This window comes from Phyllostomus hastatus, unplaced genomic scaffold, assembly GCF_019186645.2.
Source record: "Phyllostomus hastatus isolate PE091 unplaced genomic scaffold, TTU_PhHast_1.1 phas_contig_210, whole genome shotgun sequence".
NCBI classification, from domain to species: domain Eukaryota; kingdom Metazoa; phylum Chordata; class Mammalia; order Chiroptera; family Phyllostomidae; genus Phyllostomus; species Phyllostomus hastatus.
In genome coordinates, this window is record NW_025333737.1 from 6,391,702 (window position 1) to 6,405,687 (window position 13,986).

Genomic DNA, 13,986 nt, shown 5'->3' on the forward strand with positions numbered 1-13,986 from the left:
GGAGGGAAAGCCACCACAAACCGGTGGTAGTCTACTTAGTCATTATAGAGACTGATTATTTCAAATCAACAGAACACTGCTCTTGGGCTGCCTATGCCCAGGAACAGCTTTGCTGTGATCAGGACAGGACCGTTTGTATTTGCTATCACTAAGGAAGAGTGTAGAAAGCAACTGCCAAGTCCACACTCCACTCACCAACTTGACAAAAACAAACACTCTGAACAGGCACCAGACCTGGGGAATTCTGGCAGTTGAATGAAAGGAAGCCCAGATGCTATCACCCTGAAGCGATGGCAAAAATGGGTGATGTGTAAAGTCCTTCAGTCACTTGCCAGTGTACTTAAAGTCTGAATCTTTCATTTCCCAAGACCCTTTCAAAGTGGTCCCTGACTAGTGCTCCGTCATCACCTGTCCCCACTCTGCCCGGAGTCCAGCCTCACTGGATGCCTTTCAGTTTCTGAAACACACCAGGCATCCATCCAACTGTCTGTCTGCCTGTCTGTTCCTCCTTCCTCCCTCTCTCCTGATTCTGCTTGACCTGTACCACCCTTTCCTATCGGATTCCCCCCCCACCCTCATCAGATTCCTTATCCTTCCTGTCGTACTTAAAGCCAGCTTCCTCATAAAATGCCTTCTCTGCGGCATGCACACACACCCGATGCCATTTCCCCACTGAGGAATCCTGCTCTTTCCCTTTACACACTTGTTATCACTTGCAATCATTCTCTTGTTGTTTACCAGTTTTTATGTCTTGCCAGCTGGTCCATCAGCTCCACAGGAGCAGAAACCACGTCTCTCTGAGTCATCTCTGCACACTTAGAATAGAATGAAGTCATGCTTGCCATCATACTTTCAAAGGCAACTTAATGACATGGAAGAACTCTATGTTATATGAGAAAGCTGGTTACAAAATTACACCTTGCATAAGCAGGAAGATTCCAAATTTTAAAATATATACAGTCATATATGTAAAAAGATTATAAGGAAATATATTAAAGTATTAACAAGGATGATGATACTTCTTGCATGTAGAAAGCTGGTGACAGAAGTAATATAAAGTATGCTAAAAGTGCACAGCTATAACCAATAGGTGAAAGAACAGAAAACGTGTTGTAAGGATGAAGAATAAAGTGTGACTATCAAATAATTAAACTATTGATTTAATAATCATCATGGAACTATGAACACTGATTATTTGGGTAAGTTATGATACATTTGTTAATATACCAGTCAGCTCACATTACAGTCACACCCCATTTAGCTTTAACAGAACACAACCATGGAGTGATGGTGGTTCCCAACCTGGCTGCATGAGAGACTTACCAGGGCATCAATGAGGCTTAATAAATCAGAAGGGCCAGTGGTAGAGTCCAGGGAATCTGTACAATTTTAAAGCTGGGTAATTCTGATACAAAGCCAAACTGGGGAACCCTCAGCCTAGGATAAATCAAGAAGTTAAAGAAGAGGTTCCATTTCAGTAAAGGTTTCAGACAAAAGAGGAACCTCAGAGGCAGGGATGCTAACAGTAATAGCTTCTGCCCAAAGCAGCTGCCCACTGCAAATTGGCAAACTGTCATAAAGGGCACACAGTGTGGAAAAATGCACGCGGCATGCTTTGGTGTGTTCCAACCACACAAATAATTCAAATGCCAAGGGCAGCAATAGGTTTTCGAGTAGCACCTTACTTAATCAGAACTCAGCCTTGGCCTGCATGCCTTTCCAGCCAAACATGCCAAAGCAATTGAAAAATACCTCTGAGCAGGGAAGATCAAAAACAGACATCTCAAAACTCCTGTCCGATGACTGAGAGACACCCAAGACAAGCCCCCAGTCTTCATCAGACACATCGACTCCTTCTTCACGCTCCATCCTGGGGCAGCCCAGGTTTGTAAATGAGGAGGGGAGAGAGCATTCACTGGGAGGAACACTCAAAGACACAACAGAAAGTTACCCATATGCTCCAAAACATTAAATTATTTGGATCACTTCAGACAAAACATTACACACCTCTCATTAAAGGCATGAAAACAGTCGTTGAAAACTGTGGTCATGATGATCTAAGTCATTAAGAAAAAAAATCAGGTCATATTTTTCATATTCTGTTTCAGGAGCAAAAATGAGTGCCCCTGATGTGTTAAGAGCAATGACCCACCTATCATCTCATTTAATGAAATAACCTTGTAATGTAGGGACCAATCCCATTTTAAGATGGGGCAACAGAGGCTCAGAAAATGGAAATAAATTGTGTAAGCCACACAGCATGTAGTAGAGCCACGTGGAAGCTTGGACGACTGAAATAATCCCTCTGCTCATTACTTTAGGTTGCGCTGGCAGTGCTCAAATAATTTCAGTCGGGGACATCTCTGTGTGTGCGAGCATATGTGCGTGTTTATCAGGGTAAAAGCTGTCTGGATAACAATCACCTAGACCAGTGGTTTTCAAACCGTTTTTTTCAATGTGATGGCATTTTTTTTTCTGAAATAAAAAGTCCTTGAAACACCAATTGGTAGAATCACAGATACTCAAGGGAAAGCTGTCAACGGCAGGGGGCCTGAAGCCCTACCTCACCCCTGCCTAGACCCCAAGAGTGCTCCTTGGTACCTCCGTGGCCTGACACCACAGAATGAATGCAAATTTAAACACAAACAGCACACATCTCAATAACCTCAGTCACTGGATTTGCTGCATAAAAGCATGCCCTTTAGACGATCTCAACCAAGAGTACAAAGCTATACAAAAGCATCACGATGCTGGTAAAAATGAAGTGAACTTGCTACGGTAAGCCACAACAGAAGACAGAGAAGATTACAGTATCACTAACATACGGTTTCCCCCTTGTATGATATTAGGCATCAAATGTCTGAGTTCTGTAAGTCTTTAAAAGAAAATAAAATGTCCACCATTTCACAAGACCCCAAATATATTTAATTTTTTTTAAAAGAGTAATGGCAGCTTTACCATCTTCCCAAAGACTGGAGTTACAACAGAAAAGTCAGATTATATAATGATATAAAACACATACATAAAGTACAGTAAGTACACAGTTCAGGCAGGAATCATAAAGGCAGTAATGTCATGCATTTATCTATGCATTCATTAGTAGAGGTGAAAACATTTCATCTTTAACGCTTGGAAATAAGCTTCAGAGATAAAGAAGACTTAGCCCTTGCCCTTGGGATCTGGGGACTAGAGGTAGGATACAAACATGAACTTGACAGGACAGGCTGAACGTGGTGAGAAACTCTTCGCAGTTTACTTATTGACATTTAAACTACTCTAGAGATTTGTTAGTTTTGAGGGTTGGTTTTTTTAGGAGTTGTTTTGGATAAAGTATTCTTAATAAAGGGAACATAGGCTAAAATGGCAGATCAGGCTAACTCAGCCTCATTACTGAAGACTCTTCTTACACTAAACTTAAAATCATCAAGATGTCTGTAAAAGCCAAAACTGAAACCACCAATTTGGGGTTACCCGAAATAAGTGTAAGGTTTTTAATGGAGTTTGACCTTTTTTTAATGGACTATGGAATTTTTCTCCACTTGGTACTGAGCACAAAACAGTGGTCTGAGACAGAGCCACTCAGGATCACCCGGACCCTGCTGCGGACGGCCCTCTACTGTGCAAACAACCCAAAGCACTTTGTGGGCAGAGGGAAAACACTGACTGCTTCACTGTTTTAGATGAAGCCATTTCTTAACTAATTCATTTGCTTCTATCACTTCTGTGACCCTCGAATGTACATGAAAGTGGTAATTTCCCCCAAGTCTTAGGTCTGTGACTGGGAGATACGTGGAGAGGAGGAGCAAAGGCAGAGCTGTGCTTGCTTGTTCCTTGATGTATCTTTTTCCATTTACCCATTAGTGTTTTTTTTGTTTGTTTGTTTTGTTTTCTTTTAGAATCCTGAATTGGCTGTGACTCTCTTGGAAAAATGCTATGGTCAGCAATACACAATCTTATTAAAGCAAAATACTGGGTTGGTCAGAAAGTTCATCTACTTTTTTCCATACGATGGCTCTAGTAGTGCTTAGTTGTCTTTAACTTCATTCAAAACAACTTTGTTAGATTGTATTGTGACAGCTGTCAGATCAGGGTACATTTAAAAACAACTTAGCAAAATTGATGATTTTTTTGTGCAGCCATTTTAATATTAAAGATGGAAGAAAATACACATTTTCTGTGTACTATGTTTTATTATTTCAAGAAAGGTAAAAACACAACTGAAATGCAAAAATAAAGACTTATGCAGTATATGGAGAAGGTGCTGTGACTGATCAAATGTGTCAAGAGTGGCTTGCGAAGCTTCTTGGTACTTCTGACATTTTAGCCAAATAATTCTTTGCTGTGGGGCTGTCTCATGCATTGGCAGATGTTCAGCAACACCCCTGGCCTCTACCTACTAGAAGCCAATAGTTGACATAATCAAATATCCAAATCAATAAAGTTACTGGTGAAAATGAAAATGTGTCTATTATTTTAATTAAAAAAAAACCCTAAATGCAGTTTTGGCCAACTCAATAGCTTTACTAGAGTGAATGCTTCAACCTTACAAAGGTGAAATTCACTTCTGTACTGTACATCAAAGAGACAAAATGGGGGGGGGGGTGAAGAAGATCTTATTCAGCCATAACCGTAACTTGTGGCCCACGAGCAGGCATGCCTGGGAATATAACCTGGGGTATCTTCAAGGGTGAGCCCGGGACAACGAGCAGACTGGAAGGTGGGCAAAGTATCAAGAAGGACCACCTGGTGCTCTCAAATCCCTTCTCCATCAAGTGAAGTCATTTGTCAGAACCCTTTCCTTAATAATGGTCTATTTCCAAAAAGTAGGCCACTCCTACTTCACCAATTAGGCATGAGAAAATTTCTGTTTTCTTTTTTAGGTCCAAAGATAAAACAGATTTTTTTTTAATTAAGTAGAATTTTTCTCTGGCACTTTCTCTCTCTGCCATCAGGGCCTGCCTTCCCACAAATGGCTGAGCTCACACAACGAACACGTCCTGCCCATTCCCCTGCCCACCTGAGTGCAGTTCTCCATCCCGGATCCACCTTATCCCTGAACAGCCATATGCTACAAAATTCTTTCTAATTCATCTCATCTGGGCATGAGAAAGAATGGATCGGGCTAATTTACATTAACATGACTGTGCTGCATTAGAAGTATGCAACTTTTTAGGAGGATTCTCATCAACCTAACTCAAACTCTAGTTGGGAGAATTTGGAGCAGCATGACACAGGAGTGGAAAAAAGGGCAGACTACGTGGAGGGATGTATTTTTGAGCAATGGCAGCTGGCTGGTGGCACGGCCAGGCCATTCACGCTGAGAGCGGGTGAAGAGGAGGTTAGGACGATGAGGGCCGCTGGGCGGTGGGGGCCATGGGAAAGGGCTGCTTCCCAATGAGAGACTACCTCCAACAAGGGTCTGCTCAGGCTCTACCTCTAAACAAAGCATCTTCTGCCTACTCCCATTCCCATTTTCCCTTTTTCTGAATTCACTCAGAACTCTAGTATACCACATACGTACAACTCCTAATTATACCGTCACCAGTTCTTGTCTGTAAAAATATGTTGATTCCTTCTCTCCAGGAACCCCTTAAAATAACTGACTGTCTACACTATTCATTTTGGCTCCATGATATTCTATTTTATGTTGATCCATTCATGAAGGCAACTTTTACTCCCAATTAAGCTATACCCCAAAGAGAAACAATGTAAAAAGTAACCCTCACCAAAGTACCCAACACAATGATAAGCACACAGCAAGAATTCAAGTACATTCAAGTACATAGTTGCCAGATTTAAAGCCAGGAGATTATATTTAAAAAATATATAAGGTCTATAGTTTAAAAAGGAAACAAGTTACATATTACAACAAATAAACCAAAAGACTTTATACTTTAAGTTCATCACCTAGCTACAGTGTCTGGGGTTTTCAGGCACTAATATTGCCAACCTTCATGAAAGCAAAGAAGAGTCACATGCAGAATAAAATACTTTGGAAAATTCTTAATATGAATTAAGGATATCCTTTTCCAAAGGGTTGAAAACAATTTTCAGAAATTAAACTGGGTTGTCCCGGTGGGGAGGATTATGAGCATGTGCAGGGTGATAGTTATGGAGAGAAACTGGAATAGCAAAGATGCTTGGTCCACAGGGCTGGACCAGAGGACTGAGGAGAGAGGCAGACAGCCGCCGACTGAGTGTCAGCTCTGCTACGGGTACCGCGTGGGTGTTTCACAGGTGCTATAATTTAATCTTCACAATAACGCATCATCTTACAGAGGAGGAAGCAGAGGCTCAGGGAGGCAAACCAGCGTACCCAACACCACGTCGGTGGTGGTGAGTGGACAGAAACAGGATAAGGTCCACATCTGTCTGTCTCCAACGATCTTGCTCTTTCCACAAGGTAAGCCCAATTCCCTCTAGGACATTTTTCATCCTTGTCTCCCAAATAAACCAAAGCAAATAAATCTGTCTTCATGAGGAAGGAAGAAGGGAAAAATAAATCTTCAGCAACTATGGGGTCAGGGCAAGGAAGTGAGGCCATTTGGGAAGGATTCAGAAAGATAGTTATCATTAGTTGGGCAGGAATTATGTACCAAACACTGACAAGGTACTTCTCACACATCACGTGATTTCATCCCATAACTCTGAAAAGCAATCATTTTAAATAGTATAAGGAAACTGAGGCTTAGGCAACTTAACTTACCCTACATCTCAATGCTAAAATGAGTAAAAGTGAAGCTGGGATTTGAACTTGGTCAGTGAGGTCTCAAAGACTGTGCTCTTTCCACTGCTCCGTTACAAGCATGCTCTCCCTTCTCTTCTTCCCATAAATGCCAAAAACTAATGTTTCGGAAAACTGTTCTATTAAGAGATCTAACCAGTAATTACATAGCACTTGAACTGAAACAAGCCTGCTTTCCACAGGAAATAAAACTGTCATCTCAACCAAGGAATGCAATAGACAAAAAGAGAGAGAGGCCTATGGTGTATATTTTAAAATGCTCTTACCCTCTGAACCCATTTATGGCTATAGCTGACATTTTTACAGGCTTGTCAGTGAGGCTCGTCAACAGCTCATCTACCCAGTAGGGCTGGTGCCACCACTGACAGCAGAGTTTCCCAGCAGATCGACTCGGCAGTGGTTGGGCAATGACGCAATGGTCCAATCCAGTCCCAACAGCAACACAGTGACGGATGCCAGAGAACTATCTTCGACAGGGGCCAGTCCTTGAGAGAGGGTCCTTTTTGCTGAGATGGCTCAGACGCAGGTGAGAATGTCGACAAACAGCTCCCCACAGTCAGGTAATTTACAGTGCAGACAACTCACACAAGGGTCACTAAGTAAACACGTTTCTCTCTACACCAGAGTCACCGTTTTTGCCTCCAAGTTAGGCAAAAACCCAAAGCTCATCTCTTTAATGTAGAAATAGGACCCTTCAGCAATATGCAGTGAAATGCACCAGTAGCAACTTCTGAGGACTTGATTCCACCCACATCTGGCTCTATTTGGGAGCTAAATTCAGCAGAAGTCTCCAGGGTCAACAAATGACCCTGAATAAAAATAGCCTTGGAAATCTGTCACGGAGTAGGAAAGGAAGCAGGACGGCAGGGTGATTCACTCCAAAAGGCAGCTCCAAAACCCAAATTCTCATTTCTGTCCCAATACGAAGCCAATGTGCAAAACAGGCACGGAGCAAACTGTCCTTTTCCGAAGGCCTCTAAACGTGGTTGCCAAAGAATTCCACATGGAAGCCAGAGAGATTTAGTGTGCCATTCACCTCTCCTATAAATCTAACTAGAGTTACTTCTAACTAGGATTCTGAACCAATCACAGATTTATACGTGCCTGAAGACCACCCAGAGTATCTAAGGTTTTGCCCCCAGCAAGCAGGAGTGATGACCATTCGTCCCACCAAATTTTTCCAAATGACCGAAGAGTCTCGGAGAAAGAGAGAAGTGGTGTGCTCAGCGTGTGCGTGCCCGTTCATGGCCTTTCTGCAGACTCTACAACTCACTCCTCCTGCCCCCCACACGGCTGAGCTGTATTAAAATAAAATAAGTACAATACTTTGTAGAAGACTGTGTTTTTTAAAATTAAGGATTCCACTGGTTGAAGGACAATCAGCCAATACGTGACTGCTTCGGGAATAACTCACTTTAAGATGGAGTGAACACACAGGTGCCAAATTCTGCAGCAGGACAGAAAACATGAAGAGGCCAGAGATGTGTGTGCATCACAGCCACTTGCTCTGTTCCCTCCCAAAGCCCAGTACCCAACACTGCGTTCATCATTTCTGTGTCTTTCTCAAAGATGGGCCCAACCTCCTCCACTGTCATGAGTTTCCAGGGACCACAAAACCTGGGTCCACCTCTGGATAGGCTCTCTGTCTTTGAAGACAATTTGGTGGGGAGGCGGACGTGCAGATAATAATACAGTACGACAAATTCTCTCTAACAGTGTGACCAAGGGTCCATGTATCCTGGGAGCACAAGTAAGAGTATAATCAACCCTGACTTGACTTCTCAGTTAGAGCTGTCTCAAAGAATGAGTTAGAGAGTGACAGGCAGGGAGCAAGGGTAGAGATGAGGGGAGGAGAACATTCCAAGAGAGTGAGAACAGCCTGGGCCCATGGTTCTCAAATGGGTTCTCAAATGGGGACCCTTTCTCCCCTCCCCCAGGGGTCTTCAGCAGTACATGGAGACATTCTGGTTGAATCAATGGGAGAGGGGTGGCGCTACCAGCATCTGGGGGTAGGGCCTACTAAATATCTTACAATGCACAGGATATAAAGGTATATATATGTCAAAGGTATAAAAGACATAATTGTGTTTGGCTATGAGTGAGAAGTTGCCTGTAGCTTTGGCAAACAAAGTGCTTTAAATGACTGCTTTTATGGAAGAAAAAAGCCGGTAAGAAAAGAGGGGAGGAAAAAAATTACATTTCTAAGGAGCCAAGATATAAGGCTGAGCTGCTCCCTTATTCTTAGAACAGAAAGCACCAGCAACAAAGTCAGAAAACTGGACTCCTGGAAGCCTACAGTGCATTTCTTTGTCCTGCAACATGAAAGGCGCAGCTCCCAGGGATACTGTCCTCAGCCCAAGTCCACTCCAGAGCAGCGGCCTGCATTCCTCCTTTCACGTGGATTGCTGGGTGAGGAGGAAGGAGCACAGTGAGGACCAGACATTCCACGTGGCTCACCCTGGCAGGACTCTCACTTTGAGAGACAGGGAGCAAGGCTGGTGTGAATACTGGAAACACTCGTGTACAGGACTGGTCTCAGCAAGGACAAAAGGAACCAGGGGCTCCAGGTCCAAAAAGGAAGTGGCTACGAGGAAAACAGAATATGGTGGGCAGGCCACGGTCAGGGCTTCAAGTGGTCACTAGGGTTATTAGCAGGAACCAGGCCTGACGGTGAGGCAGGAGGTGCTGGTGCAGGAATCTTACCCCTGGGCACAGACCCTTGAAAGTGGAGCGAGGAGCTTACCGCCACAGCCAAAACCACCAGCACCTCCACCTCCACCTCCACCTCGAGTCAAAACACAGAACAAATCTCCTCTAGCAAGGGACTCTGGGAGGGAAAGGCCACAGCCCTCAAGAGACTAGAAGCTGTGGACATAAGGGTAAGAAATAAAAACTGAAACTCCTTCTCAGACACAGGTACTAATTCGCACTAATCCACATCACCTCTTTAATCTTGCCTTATTCAGACTCATAAGCATAGACATGTACCGAAGTCAATTTCTAAAAGCAGTAAGGTGAAAGTTGATGTATCAATTGTAGCACATATCTAAAAATTAAGCTTTAGCTCCAATCGAAAAAAGGCCAGTGTAGCAGCAAAAGAAGATAATTCTAAATGGACAATCATAAAAGCTACAAAGTGAGAAGTGAAACATTCCTTTTATTCCTATGAAAAAAGGTTGTCATTGGAATGTACTATGTGCCCCCCATTAGGCTGGGTGCTGCTGTCAGAAAAATTAAAGTCAAGATTAGATGATCCCTGAAACAACTGTAGCCTTAAGTGCCTAATTGTATGTCACAGACCATAAATGCAAAAGAGGACCTCGTAGAAAAGCCAGGTGGAGAGCACAGGACAGGACATTCCAGACAGAGGGGGGATGCCTTAGCTTGGGGGAGCCAGGGATGATCAGGTACATGCACACCCATTATTGAGAGATGGAATATACTCAAATTTTGCCTAGATGCAACCACAAACATGTTCATGGTACAGCCCCATCACCCATGTTCCAGGAGATGAAAATACTATATCACTTAAGAGAACCTGTATCTGCAGTGGGTTTCTGGTCACCTTCTGCAAAGTAAACCAAGTGTCCCCAGGTCATGACAGCATGAGCCCAGTAGCTCAAGCAGCTAAACACTGAAAAAGTCTGCAGGGGTGTCAGGGTGACCAGAAATTCAGACTATCAAAGAGAGGACTGCTTTCTACCTGGGTCTTCAGGGTTTACAGCTGGAGAGGAGGACAGGACACTGCCACCCTTTGCTGGGATTGTGTTTACAGATACTGGGAACGGACTACTCCCAACTTGGAAGTCAATCATGAACAATCATTGAATCTGTACAATTAGAACTGCAGCGAATTCTAAGAGCTGTCAAGTACTCACACAGAGGAGACACACACATGCGTATCTGAACACCCAGAATCTTGACTGACTTGGTGACTGGGGGGAAAGGCAGATCTAGAAACCTGGGCACTAGCCAAGGGTCATGCTAATGAGAACTGGTGATTCCTCCCACAACTCCTTCCCCTTCAGATAATTTATTCGTTATCACCCAGAGCAGGCTTTCATGCCTCCACACCTCTGTTCACTCCACTTTACCCAGCCTAGACAAATGTTCTCCACCTAGACAAATCCTACCCACTCTTTGTAACGCAACTTCTCTCCTCCTCAGTACGGTGCTCTAAGCCAGCCTAAAGCATCTCTCCCTCTTATGAACTTCCAGAACAATGAACCTGTACAACTATGTGGCAAAGAATCACCTAAGCTCTACAAAGCTTAATGAATGTTTCTATTGTTTTCTTTGCCTATTATTTAAACAATAGAAATTTTCACCTTTCTCCCTGTCTTCACTGACATGACCCCTCTTTGAGAGGTAAGGAGCACATCTTATAATTCTCTGACTCTTCCCACCTTATTCCTAGGGCACTTCACACAATGTCAAAGTAAACTGCCAAGTTCTCTTCCATTTGCATGGGAGTTAAGTTTGGCTCACATTAAAAATCGTTCTTCAGATTCAAACCTCACACTTGGACACTCTGTAACCAATGATAAGTGAAAGCAAAAGAGACTATATATAAGTGCTGAAAAATCCTGAAGATCCTCATTATTTTACAAATGAGGAAACTCACACATGCTGACTGAGGTGTCTTTATAATAGGCTGGTGTAGAAAATCAGTTCTGTGCCCCTGCTATATTCTCCGGGGCGCAAGGGAATCTGGCCAAGAGCAGATGAAGACTCTACAGGGTTTGCCACTGCAAAGATTAAAAAGTTTTTAAAATGTAAAGCCCTGGCTGGTGTGGCTAAGTGGACTGAGCACCAACCTGTGGACCCAAAGGTTGTGGGTTCAATTCCTAGTCAGGGCACTGGTTGGGGGTGAGCGAGGGAACCAATTGTTTCTTTCACACATCATGTTTCTCTCCCTCTCTTTCTCCCTCTTTTCCCACTCTCTAAATAAATAAATAAATAAATACATATATATCTTTTTAAAAATTTAAATTGAGGCTAGGAGGGGTAATTAATGCTGAGAAGTGAGATTAGTTAAGCACTCAAACTTAGATTATGATTTTCACTTTATAAGCGTATGGTGTGATATTTAGCTATACACCTAACCAGAAACGGGGTTAGAACTTTCAGGAAACACACACGCCAAAGCTGTTATTTTAAAACTCTATTTACTGTTATTTTTTTAACTACCTTAAAGCTCTGCTTGCATATTACTCTATCAAAAGATAACTAATCACATGTAGAACACTTTCTACGATATATTCGTCTTTGGAAGCTTATTTGGGCACGTTGAGTTCTAACTGTGTTTTCAAGGATGTCAATAACACAAGGGCTCCATCCATAACTCCTTGAAAAAACTGAAACCATGAATGCCTTGTCAAATTCAGACAGTTTATCTTGGCACTGGCAAGCCGAGCAGTCTCTTCGATGTCTGGAAACGTGTCTAATTACGTTTAGAGAGTAACTAAAAAATAGCCAGTGTCCTGGAACAGACAGCTCAGGGATCGCTCCAAAGCATCCTGAATGACGTGATGGAACCACGCCAGGCCGTGGGGGGAGGGGGAGAAGAAGGAAGAGAAAAAGAAAAGCAGCAAGTGTGGAACCGGGATGAGACCCTAACCTCTTTGCTAAATAACCCTCCAGCCTTCCCAAAACTTCGGGGCCGCCACGATTCTTCCTAAAGTTATTTTCCTTTACTTTTGTTTCCATTAGGTCACCCGGCCCGCCCACATCATTTACCTAGGGTAGCGCACTAGCCAGCTCTGCCCTAAGCGCTAACTCCAACTCCGCACACCCCTCACACCTCCCCCGCACCATCCTCGAGTCCGGACAGCACCCCATCTCAGGAAGGCGCACCCCTCGAGCTCGGCACGCCCCTTACACCAAATGCGGCCGCGCCCCGGACACCCTTTCTCGAGAAAGAGCCCGGGATACCCTATTCTGTTCGCACTCCAGCCCGCGAGCTCGGCGCGCCCCCGCGCCCAGCCGCACCGCAGGGGCGCCCCCTCTCGGGAAAGCTAAGGCTCGCGCCCCAGCGCACGGCAGCTCCGCCCTCACCTGAGTCGGAGGTTGGCCATGAACTCGGGCATGGAGACAGTGTCCATCAGCACGAAGTCCGCCTTGCCGAACTCCAGGCTCTCCTGCTCCGCCATGGCGCCGGCTTACGGGCTCAGGTGGGCGCCGAGTGGTTCAGGTGGGAGCGTAGGGGCCGCGGGGGCCGGTCCGGGGGCGCTCGGCGAGGTCGGGCGGGGCCGGGGCGGGGCGCGGGGCTGTGGGCTTCGGGGGAGGGGACGCTGGGCTCCGCTCGGCGGGTCTGGGCCGGACAGAGGCCGCCCCGCTGCTCCTCGGCGCGCTCTCGGTCAGCGCGGCGCACCCGGCAGTTTCCGCTTCTCCCGCGGCAGCTGCCTGGCGCTGTGGGGGACGGGACACCGAGACGGAGACGGCGGCGGCTGGTCCCGCCTCTGGCTTTAGTCTGGCCACGGCCCCGCGGCCGCCCGCCCCGTCCCGCCCCGTCCCGCCCCGTCTCGCCCCGCCCCTCCCTCTCCAGCTCCGCCTCACCCCGCCCCGCCGGCTGCGGAGCCCTTTCGCGGCGGCGCAGGCCTCAGCCTCCTCACCTGGGCGGCGCGCTCGCGCGGGATGGGCGGCGGGGACGCGCGCCGGGCCGGGCTGGGCGGCAGGGCGGCAGCGCCCTCTAGGGACCGGCTCTGGAACCTCTGGAGGGAGGTGCCGAGGAGTGTGGACGTAAGAGTGTGGGTGGGATCAGATTTCCAGGGTTGCCAGCCTCCTGCTCTTGCTTGGTGAGTGCCAACAAAGTTACGAAAGTAGCTTGGGGAGCTTTTCACGAGGATAATTCATTATGATTCTGTCGCCCAGCCGTGAAGCCCACTCCTACCCTTCTGCTCACATGCTCTCCATCCCTGAAATGATGTTCACGCTCAGATTGAGAGAATAATAATAATAGCTAACATGTGGATGACAGTAAAAATGACCAGAGAACTTTAGTAACTTGCCACATGGCTAGGGAGTGGAGAAGCTGCATTTTCTTTCTTTCTTAAAACATTTTATTTATTTTTAGAGAGGGGAAGGGAGGGAGAAAGAAAGGGAGAGAGAATATCAATGTGTGGTTGCCTCTCATGCGGCTCCCACTGGGGACCTGGCCCACAACCCAGGCATGTGCCCTGGCCACATTCAAACCAGGGATCCTTTGGTTCACAGCCTACTCTCAGTCCACTGAGGTACGC

The 13,986-nt window shown here is 45.5% G+C and overlaps 1 protein-coding gene across 2 annotated transcripts in view; it reads right to left on the bottom strand.

Moving 5' to 3' along the window:
* The window catches only part of MYO1D (myosin ID), a 320,834-nt gene extending 307,599 nt beyond the window's left edge, over positions 1-13,235 (bottom strand). For both annotated transcript variants that reach the window (XM_045836252.1, XM_045836251.1), the window contains exon 1: positions 12,803-13,235. In XM_045836252.1, the coding sequence (XP_045692208.1) occupies positions 12,803-12,897 (95 nt within the window). In that variant the 5' untranslated portion in view covers positions 12,898-13,235. The remainder of the gene's footprint in view (positions 1-12,802) is intronic.
* Positions 13,236-13,986: the final 751 nt, after the last annotated feature.